Here is a 20,955-nt window from a genome sequence, read left to right on the forward strand (position 1 = left end):
AGAGGCTGCCACTGATACAGGGGCGTCTGTGGCCAGTACCAGACCAGCACTTCATGTTATTTAGGAACTCCTTTCATCTGACTCCTCACATTTCCTCCTGCAAAACAAAAAGCTAGGGGGGCCTGTTTCCTGTGAGAATATAAATGTTTTTGCAGGCCTTTCAGTAAAAGAGATATAAATGGACCTGCCATGCTGGAACAGCAAAATGATCTTTTTCATGATCCTTCTTATAGTCAGAAACAGCCCCTGAAGTTTCCCACCTGGGCCAGCAGTGAGAATGGCACAATCCAGGAGCTTCCCAGCACAAAGGATTCATCACCAGGCATTAACTCTTTTTTTGCCAAACAGAAAGAAAAACACACACTTTTTCCATATGAAGTAACAGGCATGTCTTGATTTTTGGAACTGCTTTTATGGAATATATGGTTCTATCACTCAGAATATGTAAAGACCAGAAAGGATCTATTTAGTTGTAGAACTGTGGAATGGTTTGGGTTGGAAGGGACCCCAAAGCTCACCCATTTCCACCCTCTTGCCATGGGCAGGGACAAGTTCCACTATCCCAGGTTGCTCCAAGCCCTGTCCAGCCTGGCCTTGGGCATTTCCAGGGATGGGGCAGCCACAGCTTCTCTGGGCACCCTGTGCCAGGGCCTCAGCACCCTCACAGGGAAGAATTTCCTCCTGGTATCCCACCTAAACCTGCTCTCTGTCAGTGTGAAGCCATCCCCGCTGGTCCTGCACTGACATCCCTTGTCAAGAGTCTCTCTCTCTTTCCTGTGGGCTCCCTTCAGGCACTGAAAAGCAACAATGGGTTACACTGAGTCCGTCTCTTCTCCAGGTATTGCGTGACAGAGCAGTGGGAAGGTGACAAGCTGAGAAGTGAGACTCAAGTAGTTTTCCAGGTGAGGTATGAACCTGCCCAAGTCCTCCTGTGGATGTCAGTAATGATTTTAATGAAATGTCCAGCATAATCCCATATAACACCAGCATGAAGCTCCCTGCCTGTGTTGTGCCCCACATAAGTAAACTGAATTTCAGGCCTGTGTTAAAATCACCTTTGTCTATTTTCCTGAGATTTGCACATGTATTTTCCCTTTATTATAGTAGTGGTAAGGTCAAAGTTTTAAGTAAGCCAAGTATATTGATAATTTCAGAATATGTCACTGAAACTCTGTTAAAGTATAAAAGTTATAAAAGATTAATGTAATGAATCAGGAAATAATGGCATGTAAATGTGTGGGAAAAAATCAAATCAAGTCTTTGATGTTATTCAAATAAGGTGCTTGCTTTCTTTCTCCTTTAAAATTTTCCTTGAAATCAAAACTCTCTTGCAAAATATCTAGAGTCCAACAAAACAGCATTTTTTGAGAGAACTGTTTTGTCAAAAACAGCTATTAGTGGTCAGGTTTTGGTTTGGAGCAATGTATCACATTTTTAATGACTCTGACCTTCTCTGAGGTTAGGGACAATTGGATCCAAAGATTCTGGTTTCAGTCCCACCCCAGTAAAAAGAGGTAAAATATTACAGTTTTTCTTCCTGGGGCTTTATACAAACAGTTTTTTAAACCCTTGTTTCCAAGGGTTGCCAGGCCCTGAGATTCTCTGGGAGCTTGGCTTCAGACTAATTCTGGCCAAACCTCTGCTCCAAGGCTGAGTGTTCAAGAAAAGAGCAACACAAGTCTTAACCAGATTAGATTTATACAAATATATATCTAGTGGAATTGCAGATTAATTTCAGCCAAGTTTTATGACAAAAGGCACAATGTTTAGCAAACACTAACAAACAGATGTTGATTTATGGCAGAACCTGAACAGGGCAAAGGAGATGGAGTTTCAATCTTGTGGTGAATTTTACAGAGCTGGATACTGAGTGGAAGTCTTCCATGTGGATTACCATTCATTTTACCTAGTTATTATGTACTAAAATTCAGCACTGCCTGTCTACACCAGGATTAAAAAATATCTGCTGCTTTAAAAGCACCCAGCTGAGTCTCCTCTAGGCACAGCTGCACAAGAAATTCCTGGCTGTGGATGCACAACACATTTGTGCAGAGCAAACATCCCTAACGGGATCCAGCAGCACACAGAGCACTCCAGCAGCCTGACCCCCATTCAGGTTTTGTCAGGGAACATTCATTTCACCTGAGGGAGTTTCAAGGAAATTCCTTAAGGGGTCTGTGGTGTAAAAAATGGACCAGGTTGAAGGCCACTGCAAAGATTTACACTATTCCATCTCCACTCTACTGTCTGGGGCCTGGACTTCCTCATGATCCACAGAGAATGCCCACCACACACAGCCTTTTTGCTGCCCAGGAGCACACACTTTAGTATTAATCACTCAGATGTGACTAGTAAGTACTTGATAATAAACAATCTGCTTTCGAAAAACATGCCACCCCAAGTATCTTTTCAGTAGTGCTTCAATATATATTTTTTTTTGCAAGGAATAAATAAACAGCACATTAAAAGCAGAAAAAATATACAGCAAATATTAGGGAATAATGTCTGAGCAAGTGCTATTAGAAATAAGAATGCTTGCTTGCTCTTTTTTTTTTGTTTTTTTTTTTTTTTTTTTTTTTTTTGTTTTTAATAGCATTGCTATTGGGATTGTGTAAGAAGTGATTTGTTTGGCTGCAAATCTGAAAAGAGAAATTACCTTTATTTAGCAGGTCATCCTTCACAAATGCTAGAGTTCAGCTGAAGTAAAATTACGCTCTGGTCAGTTGCTCTCAGAAATGCCAAGATCCTTTAGAAACCAAAATTTTTAAATGCTGAAATACTGCAGGATAATGCCTAAGTTCCATATATGCTTACTTTGTATCCTGCGACAGGGAAAACACTGAACAATGGCAGAAGTTGGCAAATCCTTTCCAAGAGACCAATTCCTGTCTTTAGTAATTCCACTGTTACTCAATGCACAGTTCCCTGGCAGTGCAGTACAATTCCCTGGTGTCTCAGAGGGCAGAATGTGGCACTTCATATTTCATATTAGATAGCAGGGATACTTTAAATATCCCCAGATTCAGTTCTAGTTCACATTTTAGATTAATAAGGCTGAAAGGAATTAAATTTTTCCACTGTTTTTTTTTTTTTTTTTTTTCACTCAGTGTGGTCCTTTCCTCAGAGCATTCAGGTTGGTGTTAATTTCTGGTTCTCAAGTATTATCCAGTGTCTCCCTTCACTTTTCTCTGTAGCAGGAGCCCCTCCTGAGTCTCTGTGATTCCTTGCTTTTGCTGTGCTGGGAAAGTCAGAGGGCTACAGAAATGTGTGCCCAGGCAGAGAAAGGCTGAGATTCTCTGTGTCATGGCTGAATGGTCTATTACAATGGAGTGGCTGTGTGAAAAAAGCTTCTTCCATTTCCACGTCTTTTTAAAAGAAAAGAGTGATCTCTCTTTGGCCTTGGAAGAAATTCAGACATTAACTATGAGGAAATAGTTCAGGCACCAGACACAGGGAAGAATTATGTAGCACAAATGGCCAAGGGAACCCTGGAGCAAGGGAGCCTTTACTGACACTCTCTGGTATCTGCACAGTCCCTTTCTTGGCACTTGAGAACCCTTTTTCTTTGTATCAATTTGTCTCTCAGGTACTGTAAAGAGAGGCCTGAACTGTCTAAAACACCTTGAAGACTTTGCCCCAGGAGCCAAAGTCTAGAAGACAGGTATTGAAAAGCTGAGCAGAGTTACCTTTGTCTTCCTCTCTGAGTGTCTCGTTCTTCAGGACATGTTCTTTTGTCATAAACTCATTTAACATTTTAGATTTAAAATCTACCATGATTGTTTTCATGTTTGATGCTTCAGCATGTTCTTGAAGGATGATAGATAGTCCTTCATATTTGTTTCAAAGATCATGCAAATCTTTTATGGCTCTGAATGACACATTTCAGCTTTGTAGCCCTAGGAATAGAGTTCCAACTCTGGAAAATACATTTCTTATTCACTTAAGGTACAACCAAGATGATTGCTGGTGATACAGCAAAGCCTCTTCTTTGATTCCATTATAATAACATGAATTGTTGATCTTAGAAGAAACCAGTAAAACCATAGAGTGGAAGACAAACAGAATTATCTCCACAAGAGTGGAACAAGAGAGTAGCCCTTGCCTTGGTGCATTTGCAGTGTAAGTACTCTGGAAACACATCACACATGACTGATGAGTGTAGGAAAAAACAAGGGACCTGTTCTGTCAGCACACTCTGGCTTAGCACAACTGCCCAGCCCTGAGCCTGGAAAAAGTACAGAGAGATGACAATGAACACAAAAAAACACCCCAACAACAACAACAAAAACAACTGGGTAAGGAAACAGGCTTTTTGTAAAAGTGGCCACTCAGTACTGCTGATCTCCTGGGCATGCGAGAGCTCCTGGGGAAACTGTGGGAGTCAGGGCCAGCAAAAGTTTGCTGGCAGGAATAAAACACTACTGCATGCCAGAATGGATCCAGCTCATTAACAAACTTGATGGACTGTGAGGAAGAAGGACTGGAAATCCCAGGCAGGCATAGGCTCATCTGGCAACATACAACCAGAGAAGAAAAATTTCATCCACCAAAGCTGCGGTGTCAACACTTTGGGGCTGAACTTACCATAACTGACTACATGGAAAAAAGCATTCACCAATTAGGAGCTAACTTACAAATCCATTAAAACTTAAGAGACTCCAAAGCAGATGTCTAAAGATGGCAATCCTGCTTGTATTCCAACAGGACAGCTTGCTGGCCATGCCAAACATGAGATCTCTGTTTTCCTTGGGAGTAATCATGATTACAATTGCTTGAAATGCCTGACTGTGGGAATTAAAGGACAAGAAGGAATTAAGGGTTGGACTCCTACTGAGTTGGTGAGACATTTGTTGTGTGGGATAATCTTTTGAAGGCTGAACCTGAAGCAGAGAAAAAAACAGCCAAGTGCTCATACTTAAACTTCAACACTAGGTGTAATGTTGTGGTGCTTTATTAAGAACAGAAGACAGGGAAGTGGAATGTGCATATTAATTAAATAATGAGGAAGACTGAAAGAGGAACACAAACCAAGCAAACAGTGAAACACATTAGTAGGAAAGAGAAGGTGAGAGGTGATGGTGACCCAACTAGTGAAGAGACCTCTTAATCTGGTTGAGATCTTACAGAAAAGGATTTCAGAACATGAAACGGGCCCCTCAAAAGCAAGATGATGAAGATGATTTGAAATGTGGAAAACAAACACCTGCAGAAATCTACTTCACCTCAAAAAATGCTTTTATAAAAGTCAGCAGAAGAGAACACCTGTAACTGAGATTGACATTTGTGTCATCTCCATGGGCTAGAGTTAAGAAGCTGAAGATCAACAAAACAGTGAAAAAGGATCACAATCATTTCATAGAGGAAATGCTAAAAAATAAAAAATTCTTCCTTACAAGAGAGGGGAAAAAAAACCCAGACTAATAGCATTGAAATATTTTAATTGTGAGGAGAAAAAATCCCTTCTGAGCAGTGAAAATAGGGAGTTGTCTGAAAACTAAGCAAGCTGCACAAACTGGACATGAGTCACACTACTGCTAAAGTGAAAGAGTTCTATGGTCTGCAATATCCAAAGGGAATATGTTTATAAAGAAAAAAAATATATTTTGAACATCTTTATAGTACATATCAGCATATAAGAATACGGGCATGGCAGACTTTCCATCTGTTTCGGCAGATGGTAGGTTTTTTTAAAATAAAGAACTGTTATTGTGTTTGAAGAATATAACAAGGCAAACAGCAAATCTATTTCACCCTTGCCCAAGATGCTCAGTTTGCTCTTTCCTTGTTCATGTCAAACAAATTCAGGACCCTGATACGTAGCTCAGTCCTGAGATGTCCTGTTCCAGGAACTCAGTGAATAGAAAAGATGGAGCAGCAGAACAGGTTATGCAGTGTCTCTTCACAGGGCAAACCAGGGGCTGGGACACGCAGGGAGCCAGGAGGGTCAGAGCAGAGTCCCGTACAGCCCTCGCCATCCCCGGGTCTCTGTGCCGCTCTGGCCGTGCAGGGCGAGAGTTCAGCTGGGGAAGGGATGCAGCAGAGCGGGGATGCAATGGCACCAGGCTGCCTGTGCCGCTCTCCCGCTGCTTTTTCCCTGCGGGAGTGCCTGGGGAATGCTGCCCCCGGCCAGGGAGGCAGCGGTACATTTATGGCAAGGGGTTAGAGCTGAGGCTGCGGCTGCGATCCCGGCCCAAATCAGGAGAGGGGAGCGCCAGGGGGGATCGCTGCGCCTCGGAGCTGTGCCCTGGAGCCCAGCACCGGCCTTTCCACCGTGCCCCGGACACCCACCCTGGCAGGGCCCGAGGGATGCCCTGACGGCCCCCCCGGCGGGCAGCGCAGCGCCGGAGCGCTCAAACATTGCCTTTTTCGGGCTTTTTTTCTCTTTCCTCCCTTTGTGCGTTGTGTGCGGTTGAGGTTTTTTTTTTTTTTTTTTTTTTTTTTTTCGCTTCCCCTCGTCGCTCCTTGCAGGGCCGGAGCGGCGGCAGCGCTCCCGGCATCCCGGGGCCGCTCCGCCCATCCCGGCCCGGCCCGGCCGCGGAGGAGGAGCCGGCGCGGCGGCTCCGGCCGGGCTGAGGCGCGGCCGGGCCCGCGGTCAGCGATGTCCCTGGCGGAGCGGCGGCGGCGGCGGCAGCAGGAGGAGGAAGAGGAGCGGGCAGGGGAAGCAGGGGATGGGGCCGGTGCCGGGGAGGAGGTGGTGCAGATCCGCCTGGGGGACAAGTGCTACCCGGTGTGCAAGAGGAAGCTGATCGAGCAGAGCGACTATTTCCGAGCGCTCTACCGCTCGGGCATGCGGGAGGCAGGGCAGGGCCAGGAGGAGCAGCTGCTGCGCGGGGGGCTGAGCGCCCTAGGGCTGGAGCTGGTGCTAGACTTCATCAACACGTCCTGCCTGGCCAGGCTGGAGCAGGAGGAGGGTGGCGAGGAGGAGCCGCCGCTGCTGGAGGAGCTGGTGGAGGCCGCGTCCTACCTGCAGGTCACGCCCCTGCTGCGGCTGCTGCTGTCGCAGGTGCGCCTGGGCAACTGCTTCGAGCTGCACCGCCTGGCGCAGGTGTACGGCCTGCAGGACCTGCACGACGCCTGCCTGGACTTCATGGCCGCCCACTACCACCAGGTGCTGCGCAGGCCCGACGCCCGCCCGCACCTCCTGCTGCCCCCGGCGCTGCAGCAGCAGCTGCGGGAGCGGCGCATGAGGGGCACGGCCACGCTGGTGCTGCTCGGGGACTTCATGGGCCCGCCGGGGCTGCCCGCCGGCTGTCACCCCGCGGGGGACGCGCCCTGGGCCATGCTCCGCTACGACGAGGAGGCGCAGCGGTGGCTGCCGCTGGCCAACAACCTGCCCGCCGACCTGGTGAGCGTCCGCGGCTACGGCTCGGCCACGCTGGACAATTACCTGTTCATCGTCGGCGGCTACCGCATCACCAGCCAGGAGATCTCGGCCGCGCACTGCTACAACCCGTGCCTGAACGAGTGGAGCCAGCTGGCCTCGATGAACCAGAAGAGGTAACCTCTGCTCCCTGGTGTGTGTCCGTGTCTGGTGTTGAGGTAGATCCTCTTCACTCACATGGGACTAACAAACCTCTCTGGGCTCTGAACCACCAAACAAACCCAATGAGAAAACTCCTTTCCCGCTTTCTTTTGGTGTATTGTAACTCCAGATAAGAGTGAAAAACGCCAATCGCTTGTTTTTAAAATTTTAAAAGTTTAATAGTAATAAAATAGTTATAAAAATTGTAATACAATTAGAGTAATAATAATTTGGACAGATTGAATTAGGACAATATGAGAGAATAAAGACAAAGAGTTACGGACAGCCGGGTACCTTTTTCTGGGCAGCATGAGCCCGAAAAAGGACACCCGTTAACAGAGGATTAACCCTTAAAAACAATAGCCTGTTGCATATTCATACACTTCATACATGATGCATAAATTCCATTCAAATACAGGATTCTGTCTGGTCATCCTCAACTTCTTCCTCTGAATCCTAACAGCGCCTTCGAGGCGGGAAGAAGTTCATTTCTTCTTATAAGAGGACAATAAATTCTTTTTCTCTGAAAGATTTAGGTGTCCTGGGGCTGCTGTCTGGTGCAAATGCCTCATTTCCTTTCTTAAAAAAATCCCACTAACATAGTTCTTATTTTAACTACAAAAGTTACCTTTTAACTATAAGACTACATTTATCATCTTAATAAAATGTTAATACAGCACTAGTAATCAATACATAAAAATACATATGGTAAATATCTGCCTAGAGCCATATAATATGCACTTTTCACATAAGTATGTGACAAGTTTTCTTGCTCTTAGCAGGGATGTACAGGCTATACCAGAGCTGGAGATGGCCAAAACCATTTCGTTACAGCAGTTGTCCATTTCATAACAATCTGAATGTTTTAGGCCTGCACTTCAGTGAAATACCAGAAAAACGTCAGGAAGATGGTGAGAAATTTCTCACTTGATGGGAATGTTTGGATCTAGGAATCGTTCATTGTTTTGACAGTTTTTCTTTTTCACCTTTATCCTTTTGAACTGTTTATTACACATTGATGTTTTAGTTTGCATTCAGAAACACTTGTATAATTTATATTTGAAAGAGTAATAGAGACCTAGCCTTGAGGAGGGCCCAAGAGGGAAGGCCTTGTCCCTGGCCAAGGTTGTGGCTCCTCTACCTTAACCACACTTTGGAGTTATAAAAACAAAAGCTTTCATTTCACTGAAACAAACTGGCTTTGTTTCCAACATGAACTTCCTCTTTGTTTCCATTTTAGTAAAAGTATCTTAAATTTTATCTTTTCTCTCTAAAAAAAGAAAAAGTAAGGAGGCCAAAATTCACTGTAGAATGGAAATCCTCTTCTCTATCCAGTGAACTGAAAGAGCATGCACAGAGAACCAAGCTGTTGGCATAAATGCTTTGGGTAGTTAAACTGCAGTCTCTATTCCTGGTTCTATTTAGCTTTTACCGCCTAAACCCTCTCAAAACAGGGATTAGACCTAAAATTCTTTCCCATTTCACATTTTTGTCCCCCCCACTTCTTGTATTGTGAGAATTTTATTTTACTAAAATAATCACCTCCCTAATCAGTCATCTCAACTGATCAGAAACCATTTTTCTCAGGGTTTCTGACTGCTTGGAACGAAGCTGGGAAAAGTTTCATCTGTAAAATGAATGTTTGTCTTTTAAGCACTACAAACACCTTTTCTTACAGACCTTTCTTAGAGGCTGAGCCTGTAGCAGAGTTCCCTGAGGTGCCTGGGGAACAGAGATGTTTTAGCTAACTGAATTCGACAGCTGGACCTGTGTGAACGGGGTTGGGAGCACTTGGGCTCACTAGAAAAGCAGGGTGGGGTCAGCCCACACAGTGTCTCCTATGGAAATTGATCACAGAAGTGCCACATTGATCAAATCACCAGGTTCTGCTTCTCTCATGTCTGTAGCAAGAGAGCTGTTACTATGTATGTTGACTCTGCAACGTGGGTTTTTAAAAAATAACCTCTTCGAGGCCCTTTTTGCACCTTACAGTTTGTGTATTCAAACTCTAGATCAGCCTTTTTTCCTCCACACTTTCCCTTTTTTTGTTTTTGCTAGGATGGATAATCATTATACTTGAAATAAACACGTGGATATTTTCTCCTATTACTGTTTTCTATGACATTGCCACATCAACTTAATCTTCAAACCCATCACAGTTGGCAGCAAGGTGTTCCTTTATGTGACTGTGTTCACAGGGGTTTGAGGATGAGGGAAGAGATGAGGATCTGACTCCATGTTTCAGAAGGCTGATTTATTATTATTTTATGATGTATATTATATTAAAACTATACTAAAAGAAGAAAAAATTTCATCAAAAAATGCTAAGAATAAAAAAAGAAAAAATAATAACAAAAGCTTGTGGCTCGGACAAAAAGTCTGAGCTAGCTGACTATGATTGGCCATTAATTAAAAACAACCACATGAGACCAATCACAGATGCACCTGTTGCATTCTACAGCAGCAGATAATCATTGTTTACATTTTGTTCTTGAAGCTTCTCAACTTCTCAAGAGGAAAAATCTTAAAAAGATTTTTCATAAAAGATGTCTGTGACACCTTTAGACTAGAATTTCACACTGGCCATTTACCCATTTGCCTGCTGCCTTTCTGCAGTATTTTTTGAATAGTCTTTATTCTTAAATTCCCTGTAGTTATTGCAAGCCAAAAAGTCCCCAGAATTACACCTGCAAAGTAGCAGTGAGGACGTTGTTCCCTGAGTAACTGGGGGAACTTTTTTTTCATGAAAACTCAGCTGACCCCTTCACAACACACATTTCTGATTTTACCAGCTTCACAGAGTCTCAGCTCTGCAGTTAATTGTTACTTTTTCTATCTGACATAGCATGTCAGCTCCCTGATGACCTGCTGGGTGCTTTGTGGCAGGGAGAGGTGGCCTGTGTCCTATGAGCCAGGAGCAGCATCATTTTTAACATAATGGGTTTGCATGCTGCATGTGCAGTGCTGATGCCAGTCTGCCACACATCTGTGCTGCAATTGGAGCTGCAGTTCTCTTGGCATTGTATTTTTAGTTTTGTTATGCTGTAGTAAAATAAGCAGGGTGGTTGCCCAGCCTTCTGCTTAGGAATTACAGCCATGTGACTGTCTGGCAAATGTATTTATGACAGCTGATACAATTACATCCCATGGATGAAATTCGACATACCTTCAGGGAGGGCTCTAGTTTCCATTGAAGTTGGTTTGACTTCAGACTGCAGAGGATCTGGATTTGTCCTGCATGAGTGACCCCATGTGTTGGCCTCAAAGGAAGGCTGAGGAGTTATGGATATAATTTTGCTGCTCTACTCTTCATATAAGAGCTTTCTGCCCTTAAAAAACCTTTCAAGTTCTATGGTGTTTTTATCATTAATTATTTCCATTGTTGTAATCTCCTCATGCTTAGATGAAACACTTCTAAGTTACTTCTAAGCAGAAGACAAAAGTCACCTGAATGTTTAGCAGTCATTCTGGTTTGGGTCTTCACTGTTGGCTTTCTTTTTAGGTGTACAGGTCTTATTACTTTAATTTCAAACTTTTTCACAAGAGCCAAGTCCTGTATAATGTTCTTGTGATATCCCCCAGGAGCTTCAGAGAGTGTTATTCCCAATTTATGCATACCCAAGGGAGCTAAAATAATGTGCTCAGGCTCACCAAGGAAGCCTTTGGCTGAGCGTGGAATTTCTCATCGTCTGAGTGCTAAATCCAGTGCTGATCACAAATAGTCCACAGCAGATCAGGTTTTCTAGACCTTTTCATTCTAGACGTGTTTCTGTACTTGGAATTCTCAAGACAGAGAATGACCTGAACTTTTTAATAGAAGCAGCTCCATGTTAGCGTTGCCCAAGATCTGGTCTCTGGAGTCAAGAAGGTAACAAAGTGTTTCAGTAATGTCCTTTACTACCTTTCCAAACATTTTCCTTTTTTTTAAGTGAACACTGTCTGGTGAAAATTACTATTTAAAAATTATATACTCATAGGATTTCTGCTGCGTGTGCCAGTTATATTCCACTTCTGTTTTCCTTTAGAACCTTCCCACTCATGGCAGGTAAATCTCCCAGGCCTGGAAGACCTATTTAAGCCCAGGCTGGAATTATGCACATGGAACATGATTTTTGTGAGCAATCTGTACCTGAACCACTGCCACTCTCAGGATTCTTACAGAAGTGTAGGAGATGATGATTCTAGGGAATACTGCTTGTTCAGGAGATCTTCTCCTTCCCCATCTTTTACTGTTTTTTTTTAATTCGCTCACGATTCTTCTGTGATGGAAGAAAATAGACTTCAAAATTTTTTTAAGTTACAACCATCCACACCTTACTTACCACAAATGTATCACACACTTCTAAAGCTAAATGTTTGATGCAGTGTACTCTGTAAATTCACATAAGCAATATAAAAAAGGGAGAAAAAGGAACTCATTGATAATATGTAAAACACTTTGGAATTGCTCCATAACTGTGTTTTCACGGTTCCTTGTCTATGTTGTAAGTGCTTTAACTCTAGAATAAACAGTTCATCTGATTTTTGAGAAATTTTAAGGTTAAATTCATCATTTAGCAGGAAGAAACAATGCTGGTTACTCCAAGGCTCATGTTCTGCAGCAGGACCTAGGCTACCTTGCAAATAAATACATATTTAACTCGCTCTTGAAATATTCCAGCAGTGTAGATTCCAACCTACACTGGAATCATCCTCCCAGCTCTCTTGTTCCCATGTTTAGCCACCCCTCTGATCAGAAAGTCCTCCCCAGTATCTGGGCAAACTCTTTTTGTTGTACCCTAAGTGAGATTGTCAGTGAACAAAAACTGTGTGTGTCCTTCATAGCCGCTGCCCCCACGGGCTCCTGCAGATACACTGAGCACAGTGCAGAGCCATGGGAGATTTGGGAAGCTATGGAATGTTATCTTCCATGCAAAAAGCCTCTCTGCTCCAGCTCCTTTGCATTCATTGTTATATTTTCCTTCCTTTGTGCACCAGCACTTTGCACTTTGTTGAGTGAAGAACGGATTTTGAGCGATGGTGAAACCCCACAGCTCCCATTCACTGCTGTTCCTTGGCTCCTGTTCAGAGTCAGTGGGGGCAGCAGAAGACAGCTCATATCTCAGCTTGTCCCAGCAAGAAGGGACCCTCTAGGCCTGGTTTTTGGGAAGTACATCTTGGTCCCTCAGGTTTAGACAAGTCACAGGTGTGAGTGGAGCTCTGTCGTGGTGGAATCTGTCTGATTCGGCCCTGCTGTTTCCAGGCTGTGGTCCATGGAACAGTTGGTTGTGGAGAGCTGGCTGCCTGCTCAGTGTTTGCTTTCCTTGTTTCCAGCTGCTGCCACACATGAAAAGAGACTAAAAATGCACTAAATATTTCCTAATGTGCACTCTCCATAAAGACACCTGCTGTTACTGGCATGGAAAGGTGAATGGCAGAAGTTTTTCATAACATATTGAGCCATTGTCCAAACTTTCATATGAAGTGTGCTGGTGGATACCTGCAGCTACTTTTGAGTAAAATGAACCTTATTGTTCACTGAATTCCATAAATCTGAGATACCTCCACTGAATGTCATCCATTTTAACGAGTGTGTGGAAGGGGTTAAATGACTGATGCAAAGGTTTGTGGCCTCCTTTTAGATTATTTAAAGCTGAAAGTTGTCCTGTTTTTGTTTCAATAGATAACTTTCCCAGTGGTTTTGCCCCTTTGTTAATTTGTGGAAATTTTTTCTCGGTCCTAACTTTTGCAATAGGTATATTGCTTTCAAAATAATAATGTTTTGCAAATAGTTATCCTCATTTCATACCTGCTTTTGATTGCCATGTTATTCCAGATTCTCTGAAATGGAAAGCATAATTGCTATTGAGGGAATATGAACAGACTGACCTAATCGTAGATGTCAGGGGAAAAAATAAGAATAAAAAGCAATTAATTCCTTCAAAGGAGTGTTTTAGTTTCCAAAGCTGTATCAGGCTGACAAGAACAAAGTGATTCCATCTGGAAACAAATCCTTTTTCCAAATAGATTTAATAAAAGAAGCTGCAGGGCAGTCTGCAGCTAGGCAGGGTTCATTTTATCCAGACAAAACCCTGCAAAAGTACTTAGCAGTAAGTTTTGAATGTTGGATTCCTGCAGGGTGGTACTCCCTTTGCTACCCAGCAGGTCTGAAGCACCATTTCAGTTTTAGACACAACACAGTTCCCTGTTTGGCTTTGTGCTGAGCTGGTGCACTCCAGGGACTGCCACACATCCAGTTAATTGGGATAGCAATGGTAAAATCTCAGTTGGCTCAGCAGAAGAGAAGGAACAACCTTTCTAGGCAATGAGACTGTTCCTGGGGAGAGGGAAAGCTCATCTTTTGTTAGACCAGCCTCCCTAGCTAGAAGGAAGAGCAGCATACAAGAGTTCCGTCTTCACATCCTCCAGGTTCTTCCTCCAGATCTGCACCTCTAACACCCATGGACCATTTGTTTCTGTCTGTGTTACCTTCAGGGTGTGAGATAGGAGACTTCTCGTGCTTCAGAATCAGGAAGTTGTCCTTTGCCATGTGTGAATTTTGAGAGCATGGTGGAACAGACTCAGAAATAAATAACCCATTTGGAGGGCATTGCTCATGGGGTGCAATGTCATTTTTGTTTAGCTATGGGTAGAACATAATTTACAGATAGATATTGCTTCAGAGGATGTATTTAGTAGTTTAATGCTGAGTAGGCTACAGGGGATTCTCTCTTCTTTCTTTTGCTGAACAGGATTCAATGTGTTCCACTTCAAATTGCTTTTTTATTAGGGCTATTAATGAGAGTCAAATAAGTATGCCTTCATAGGCATCCATCAAGCCTTGTTTGAAATTTCTGCAATTTTAACTGAAATTACATCTTTCTCTGTGTGTCCATGTAATGCACTTTTCTCTACTAATGGCTCATTGTTAAAAGCCTGATAAAAATGACCTGTGTGCTGAGCATAGTGATTAACTGAACATCTAGAGCTGAACTGGCACAGACTGAAATACAAAATAAAATATTCCTCAGTCTCAGCAGCATCATCAATACCATTCAAACTGTCACTAGTTACTGTTCTGAGTAATTGCAGTGTAGTTACAGCATTTTGGGCTGGTACAGAAGAGTTCAGATGCTGCAGATACCTCAAGAAAGATGTGAGTGGTGATGAGTCTGTCAGAGCCTGGGTAGGAGGAACTTCCCTCTGTGTTTCTGCCCATGGATGCACCTCATTTCAGTGCTGCAATCTGTTCTTTCAGGTCCAACTTCAAGCTGCTGGCTGTCAGTGGGAAGCTCTATGCCATCGGTGGCCAGTCCCTTTCCAACGTGGAGTGCTACAACCCGGAGAACGACTGGTGGAATTTTGTGGCGTCCATGCCAAACCCTCTTGCAGAATTCTCAGCTTGTGAATGCAAGGGCAAGATCTACGTTATTGGAGGATACACTGCACGAGGTAACAAGTTTGCTGTTAGTTCTTGTTGCTTTTTACTGGTTGTTTCCAAGGCCCAGATAATTTTCTGCTGTTCTTCACGAAAGCTTTTGAACTCATGGAGAAGGCTGCATAATGCTGATTAAAACACAAAGAAATAAATTGCTGGTAGAAAATTGTTGGTGAAATAAACAAAACAAAATAATAGCTCTATCAGAGAAGAATCAGGTATTTTATTTTTTTTTTCAGAGCCTCTGTGGACCTGTGGCTCTGTTGCTTGCAGAGAACAAGCTGATGGGTACTTCAGCACCCAGCTTAGCCACTACCCCTTTTCTTAGATTTTGATCACACAGTAGAGAGAGGTCTCAACAGATATACTTTGTTTCCTTTTTAAATACCTGGTTTAGACTGTCAGAAGGAATAATTAATAAAAAATATCTGCCTGCCTTAGTATTTCTCATGTATTAATAGATATCATGGTCTTTTCACTACAGTATTTCAGTGTTTCACAGGCAAATTCAAGGTGTACCTTAATAACAGAATAGAACAATCAAAAGCAGAAGCAAGAACCAACACTTTCAGCTTATTTAATTTCTATACCAAATTTTCTGCAGACTCTATACAGAGGGGAGGATTTTAAGTTTCATTCTCTTCTGACAATTACTTTTCTTTTATCTAGTGGGGAAATAAGTCCAGTTAAAAAAAGCTGCCATTTGTTCATTTCTTAAGTGCATAGTGCCATTTTTTGGGAGGAAGACATTTTCTCAGAGCTTTGGAAGTCAATTTTTTAAACATGTCAAATGTTCAGTATTTACCAGGATTTTGTAAGTTTGAATTTGGCCTTTGCCCACTTCAGTTGACCACAGCAGTTTTAAGGCTTTCTTTCCAAGCAGAGAATGAAATTAGAAGACAGATCAGCTTTTACAGACAGGACTGCAAGCAAAACTGAACTGATGTTAGAACAAACTTCTGAGCAGATTTGAGCCTCTGAATCATTTTATAAAAGGCACACTGGTAGCAGACTTAGACACCAGAATTGCCACAGTTACACTGGTCATTTTCCTTCTGAAGTATGCTGATGTCAGAAAGTGTTAAGACCTAAAGATATGAGAAACACTAAGGTTTATATGCTGGTTTGCTACCTTTACTACATAAAACACATGCAGCAATTAATGGGGTTTTTTTATTATGTTATTTTTAGTAATTTTTGGTATTTCTGTATATACCACAGTTTAGGTAGATTTTGTGGGCTGTTTTTTAAATTTGTGTAGAGCATTCTCCTGAGACTGCACTTTCCAAAAGATGGCAGGATCTGGAATTTCCCACTGTAAATTATAATGACACTTCTTGAATAAAGTCCTTCTCTTGAGTCTACAGCTCTCACTTCTGAACCTAGATCCTAATAGAAATTCCATGTCACACGCTGTAGTGTTCATATTTTGTATTGTGGGTTTTGTTTTGGGGTTTTCTTGTTGTTTCAGTGGATATAAAAGACCAAGACTGTCAACTGAGCATGTGAGGGCCACGTTGAAATGGACTTCTATTTCATACACCTCCTCTCAAATTGCACGTTTTCCATGGAAGTTTACTGCTATAGATAGTCATAAAACTTAACTGGGACTTCTCCTCCCCTTAATGAGTCAGAGAATGATAGGTTGTTTGTAGACAAAGGTCATCTATATGTAGAGCTGTAGTTTCACAGAGCACTGCCATGAAAATAATCAGGGTGCAAATGCTGGATGGAGCAGCACCTCCCTGATCATGCCACTGATGCACTTCATTCACGACAGTCCAGTTATATTTCTGGCTATTTATACCTGTGCCCTCACAGAACCTGTCAGTGTGTCCCTGTCTGCTCTTCCCCCTGGGAGCTCATCTGGAAGCCATCATGCAGGCCAGACTGGTACCATGGAGGAGATTTAATAAAAGACCTGTCTAGAGTCTGCAAACCTGTTCCTGCTTGTTACTTGAGCTTGGATATGAGCTCAGGTCTCCAGAGACTTGAGAGAGACTGAATTTATTGAGTCGTGTGCATTCTGTGATAATTTAGTGAAGCCTTGGGCACAGCCAGGGTCTTCTCTGCACCATTAATCAGGGTGGCATTGTAATAGTTTTGTGGAATAACACTATTGCAAACACATGCACACACTGAGTTGTGAATTATGGAGATGATTTCCTGGTTCTTAGATGATTTTGACAATGTGTGTTTCTCTCTTTATAAAGTGCCCTTAGGTCATCCAGACCACTTGCTGAAATTTAACCAGCTTTACAAATTTTATTCCATAAAACTTTGGAACTGAAATGCGAAGTGATGAAATGTTAAAAGTAATGAAACATGAAAATGTAACTGAAACATGGACTGAAATATGATGTATCAGAGTTAAGCTTGGATGATAAATCATCACTTGGCAGCCATTAATGAAGTGTACTCTCTTCATGATAGTTTGATTCATCTGTGACCACTTCTGGAGATGAGAATATTGCTCCATTTCCCTCTTTGTAAAAAAATACTTATGTATCAATCAGAGACAAAATTAAAAGCATGAGCTGAAAGGTAGGGATTAGATTCTGCTAAAATCTGGGGGCCCAGACAATTTACATCATGTAATGTGCCAGAAGTAGCCTCATTTTTTATCCTGTGCCAAGGAACAGAACGTTCAAAGTTTCTTGTCAAGGGCAAAGAGCTGCAGTTGTCAGTGATCACTATTTCTTCCCTGGCTTGCCCTGCAAGTGTGTGGTGTGAGAGATCTGCAGGAAAGGCTGGGACGCTTTGTAGGAGAGAAAAAACTTCTGCACGTGGGGGCTTTGAGCATGGTCAAAGCTCCCCCACGAGTGCCTTGTGACAGAATTATTGACTTGTGAACGTCTCCTCTGTGTTCCAGGCAGGAACATGAGCATCCTGCAGTACTGCCCCACTTCTGATTCCTGGACCAACTTGGAGCTGTGCGACGTGCACGTGCGCAAGCAGCAGATGCTGTCTGTGGAGGAGACCATCTACCTGGTGGGGGGCTGCATCCTGGAGCCAGGGCCCGGCCACAGATCCAGCCCCAGCGAGGACGTGCTGACCGTGCAGTCCTACAACATCGCCACCAAAGAGTGGCTCTACCTCAACGAGAACTCTTCCAAATCCGGCCTTAACTTGACTTGCACGCTCCACAACGATGGAGTCTATATCTTGAGTAGGAATATTACTCTGTCTTCCAGCTTGGAGCAGCGTCTCTTCCTGAAGTACAACATCTTCACGGACACTTGGGAGACCCTGGGGCGCTTCCCAGCCTTTGGACAGAACATTCTGATCTGTTCTATGTATTTGCCTGATGGGCGAAAAGTGTAGCAGCACGAGGGTTTTCTTTTCAGTTCATTATGTTTTTTTGATAAAATATTGCTCCCTTTGAATAATTCCGTTTTCAGAATGTCATCTGGTTGCATAATGCAGGCATAAAATACTGATTCTGTTCTCTAAAAAGGTTTCAGAATTCAGTATGAAGAGAAATGCTTCCAGAAACAGTTTGAAGATGTGGATTTGAAAATTTTACTAGTTTGGATTAAAATTTCACCAGGTATTGTTTGCAATTTAAACGTAAAATTATTGTGTTGGCAACTGATACAAGAGTCCCAAAGGCAAACTGATCAGTCTGGTTTTATTCTTTGTCTTAGTAGACAGTGTAGAACAAAACATATACATTTTAAAAGTGGAAACAATTCAATAAAGTAAATAATTAGTATAATCAAAATCACAACAGGATTTATTTCTTTCAAAGTACAGTTTTTACTCAAGCAATGTTCTGTCAAATGCACACTGTTTCAGATTCTCTATACTGTCCCATTTTTATCTCTTCCGTGGTAGCAAGTGAGATTCTCAAAGGTGCCAGCAATTGGGGTCCCATCAAGAACTTTCTCTGAATTGTTTGTAGTGCAATGCTTTGCCAGGGACTGGTAGGAATTGCCTAGAGGCTGCAGTTGCTGATTGCAAAGTAGATGCTCCTTTAATGGAAGTTGGCAGCATTTCTTGCTACTGTTAAGATAGAAGTAAAAAGGCTTTTTATTCAAAGGGTGGAGTTCCCTAATTGTCATAAAGGTTTGAGTCTTAGTTACCTTGTTGTGTTCTGTGGTACTTAAAACTGAGTTTTAAAGATCACACTGCAGCTGGCAGCAAGCTGCGTGTTGTGAAGATGTCCCTGAGCAGGGGTGATCCTGCTCCAGGCACATCCTGGTTGGTAACCCTCCTGTGGGACATGCATGGAAGGCTTGGCTCTCATAAATTACCCCCTGAACACGTCCCCCAGAGCAGGGACATTGAGTGTTGGCTCTTTCTTGTGTCACCAGGGAAGGCTGCCTCAGGTTTGCCACACAGTGCTGTACCTGTGTACAGGGCACTGTAAGGTGGTCACTGTGAGCACTCCTCTGTGGGGATCTCCAGTGGACACTGCAGGAGCTTCTCCCAGTTCCTGCCTCCTGCCTGACAGAACTGCAGCCAGGATTGGCCCCTTTTCTCCTTGCAGCTCGCAAGTGCAAAAGGTCTGCTTGAGGTGCCTGCCCAGCTCTGGAGAGTGTGTCCTCACAGCAAGGAGAGGAAAAGCAGCTCTGGCCTACCAGGAGAAGAGCCAAGTTAGAGATGTGCTGAACACATTGCAGGGATGCTGCTTCTGCACCAGCTGTTCATCCACATAAGATGAGGTTTAAAGCACCTGAAATTCTTAATGTGTGGAGATGTCTTTTTTGTTTCTCCATTAGAATTCAGGAGTCTGAATCTTCTTTTGAAGACGGGGGTCTGTTGTACAGAGGATGAGGCAGCAATGGTTCCCTCAGGATGCCTGTAATTCCTTGCTTTTCCACAGTTTTGAATGAAATCTGTTCTTGCTAAAGGGTTATCAGTCTTAAAGTGCCTTGCCAGTCCCTGCTCACGCGTTAATCTTTGTGCTTCCAATCACCTGTAGCAACCCAAACAGAAAATCCCAGGAAACTTCTCCAGAATGAGGGCGTTTGTGTTTGAACACTCTCAGGATGAAAACAACCACAACACAAGGTATTTTGGGTCTCTGAGATTTACCTTTTTGGGTGGAAATTTTGCAGCCTGGTGGAGAATGTCCTGCCTCAGCCCAAACTGGTGCCTGCCACTCAGCTCTGTATGACTTCAATTAACTAAGTCCATGTTGATGTGTTTTTATTTCCTTTGAAGGCATTGTGTAACTGCTGTGTTTTGACAGCGGTATCAGACCACACAATTACTCTTCTGCAATGAAATAATTAGGTGATTTTCATAAGATGCTTCTTCCAGAAGTGTTTCAGAATAAATATAAGCAGGGTGCCATAGCCTGGTGATAAATTATCTCAGTCACATTATGCTACTTGCTTTCCTAAATTTCATTTCAGTTCCAGATTCAGTACTCTACAGTCAACTGTGACCAATGTTGGTGGAGGGAATCACAACCAACTCACAGTATTCTTTTTCCTAGCAAATTAACCAAGAAACTCTGTCACTCCTGGGTTTGCAATGGGGTATATCAAATCAAGACCTTTCAAACCCATTCATTTCTTAGTGCAGTCGTAATTCCAAAAGCTATGACATCATCTTCTTGGTGTGATTACTCTTTTTCAGAAGAGGCCTTTCCACACTGGGTTTGTCTTGGTTTCAACTTCCAGCAATCAAGTGACCACCTTGAAAACCTGCTCAAATGCAGAGGACAAAGCTGTGTCTGACCATAAATACAGTCAGACCCTTTTGTCAGTCCACGGTGCAAATGCCTCCTACACTGACATCTGACAGTACTGCAGTCACAAATCAAAACTGGTGTTTAATTTAGTGGTAGCATTAATTAGTGTAAGAATCTAAATGTACTCCATTACTACAGGCTGAAATAAAAATAAATATTTTTTTTAAACAAAATCCTTTACAGAAAAGTATGCAGTGTGTGTGGCCCCATACCTCAGGAAAGAAACCAAACACTGTAATGACTGTCTTGTGCCCTGTTTATTTTCTTTCTATCAGTTTTATACTCCATATTCACTTTTTATATTTTGGGGCA

At 42.9% G+C, this 20,955-nt stretch overlaps 1 protein-coding gene across 1 annotated transcript; it reads left to right on the forward strand.

Moving 5' to 3' along the window:
* Nucleotides 1–6,598: 6,598 nt before the first annotated feature.
* On the forward strand, nucleotides 6,599–18,663 carry KLHL42 (kelch like family member 42). The gene is made up of 3 exons (XM_063153978.1): nucleotides 6,599–7,497; nucleotides 14,760–14,953; nucleotides 17,812–18,663. Exons 1-3 carry the CDS (start codon nucleotides 6,599–6,601, stop codon nucleotides 18,261–18,263), a joined length of 1,545 nt encoding a protein of 514 aa, XP_063010048.1. The 3' UTR covers nucleotides 18,264–18,663.
* Nucleotides 18,664–20,955: the final 2,292 nt, after the last annotated feature.

This window comes from Melospiza melodia, chromosome 4 (assembly GCF_035770615.1).
Source record: "Melospiza melodia melodia isolate bMelMel2 chromosome 4, bMelMel2.pri, whole genome shotgun sequence".
In the NCBI taxonomy this organism is placed as follows: domain Eukaryota; kingdom Metazoa; phylum Chordata; class Aves; order Passeriformes; family Passerellidae; genus Melospiza; species Melospiza melodia.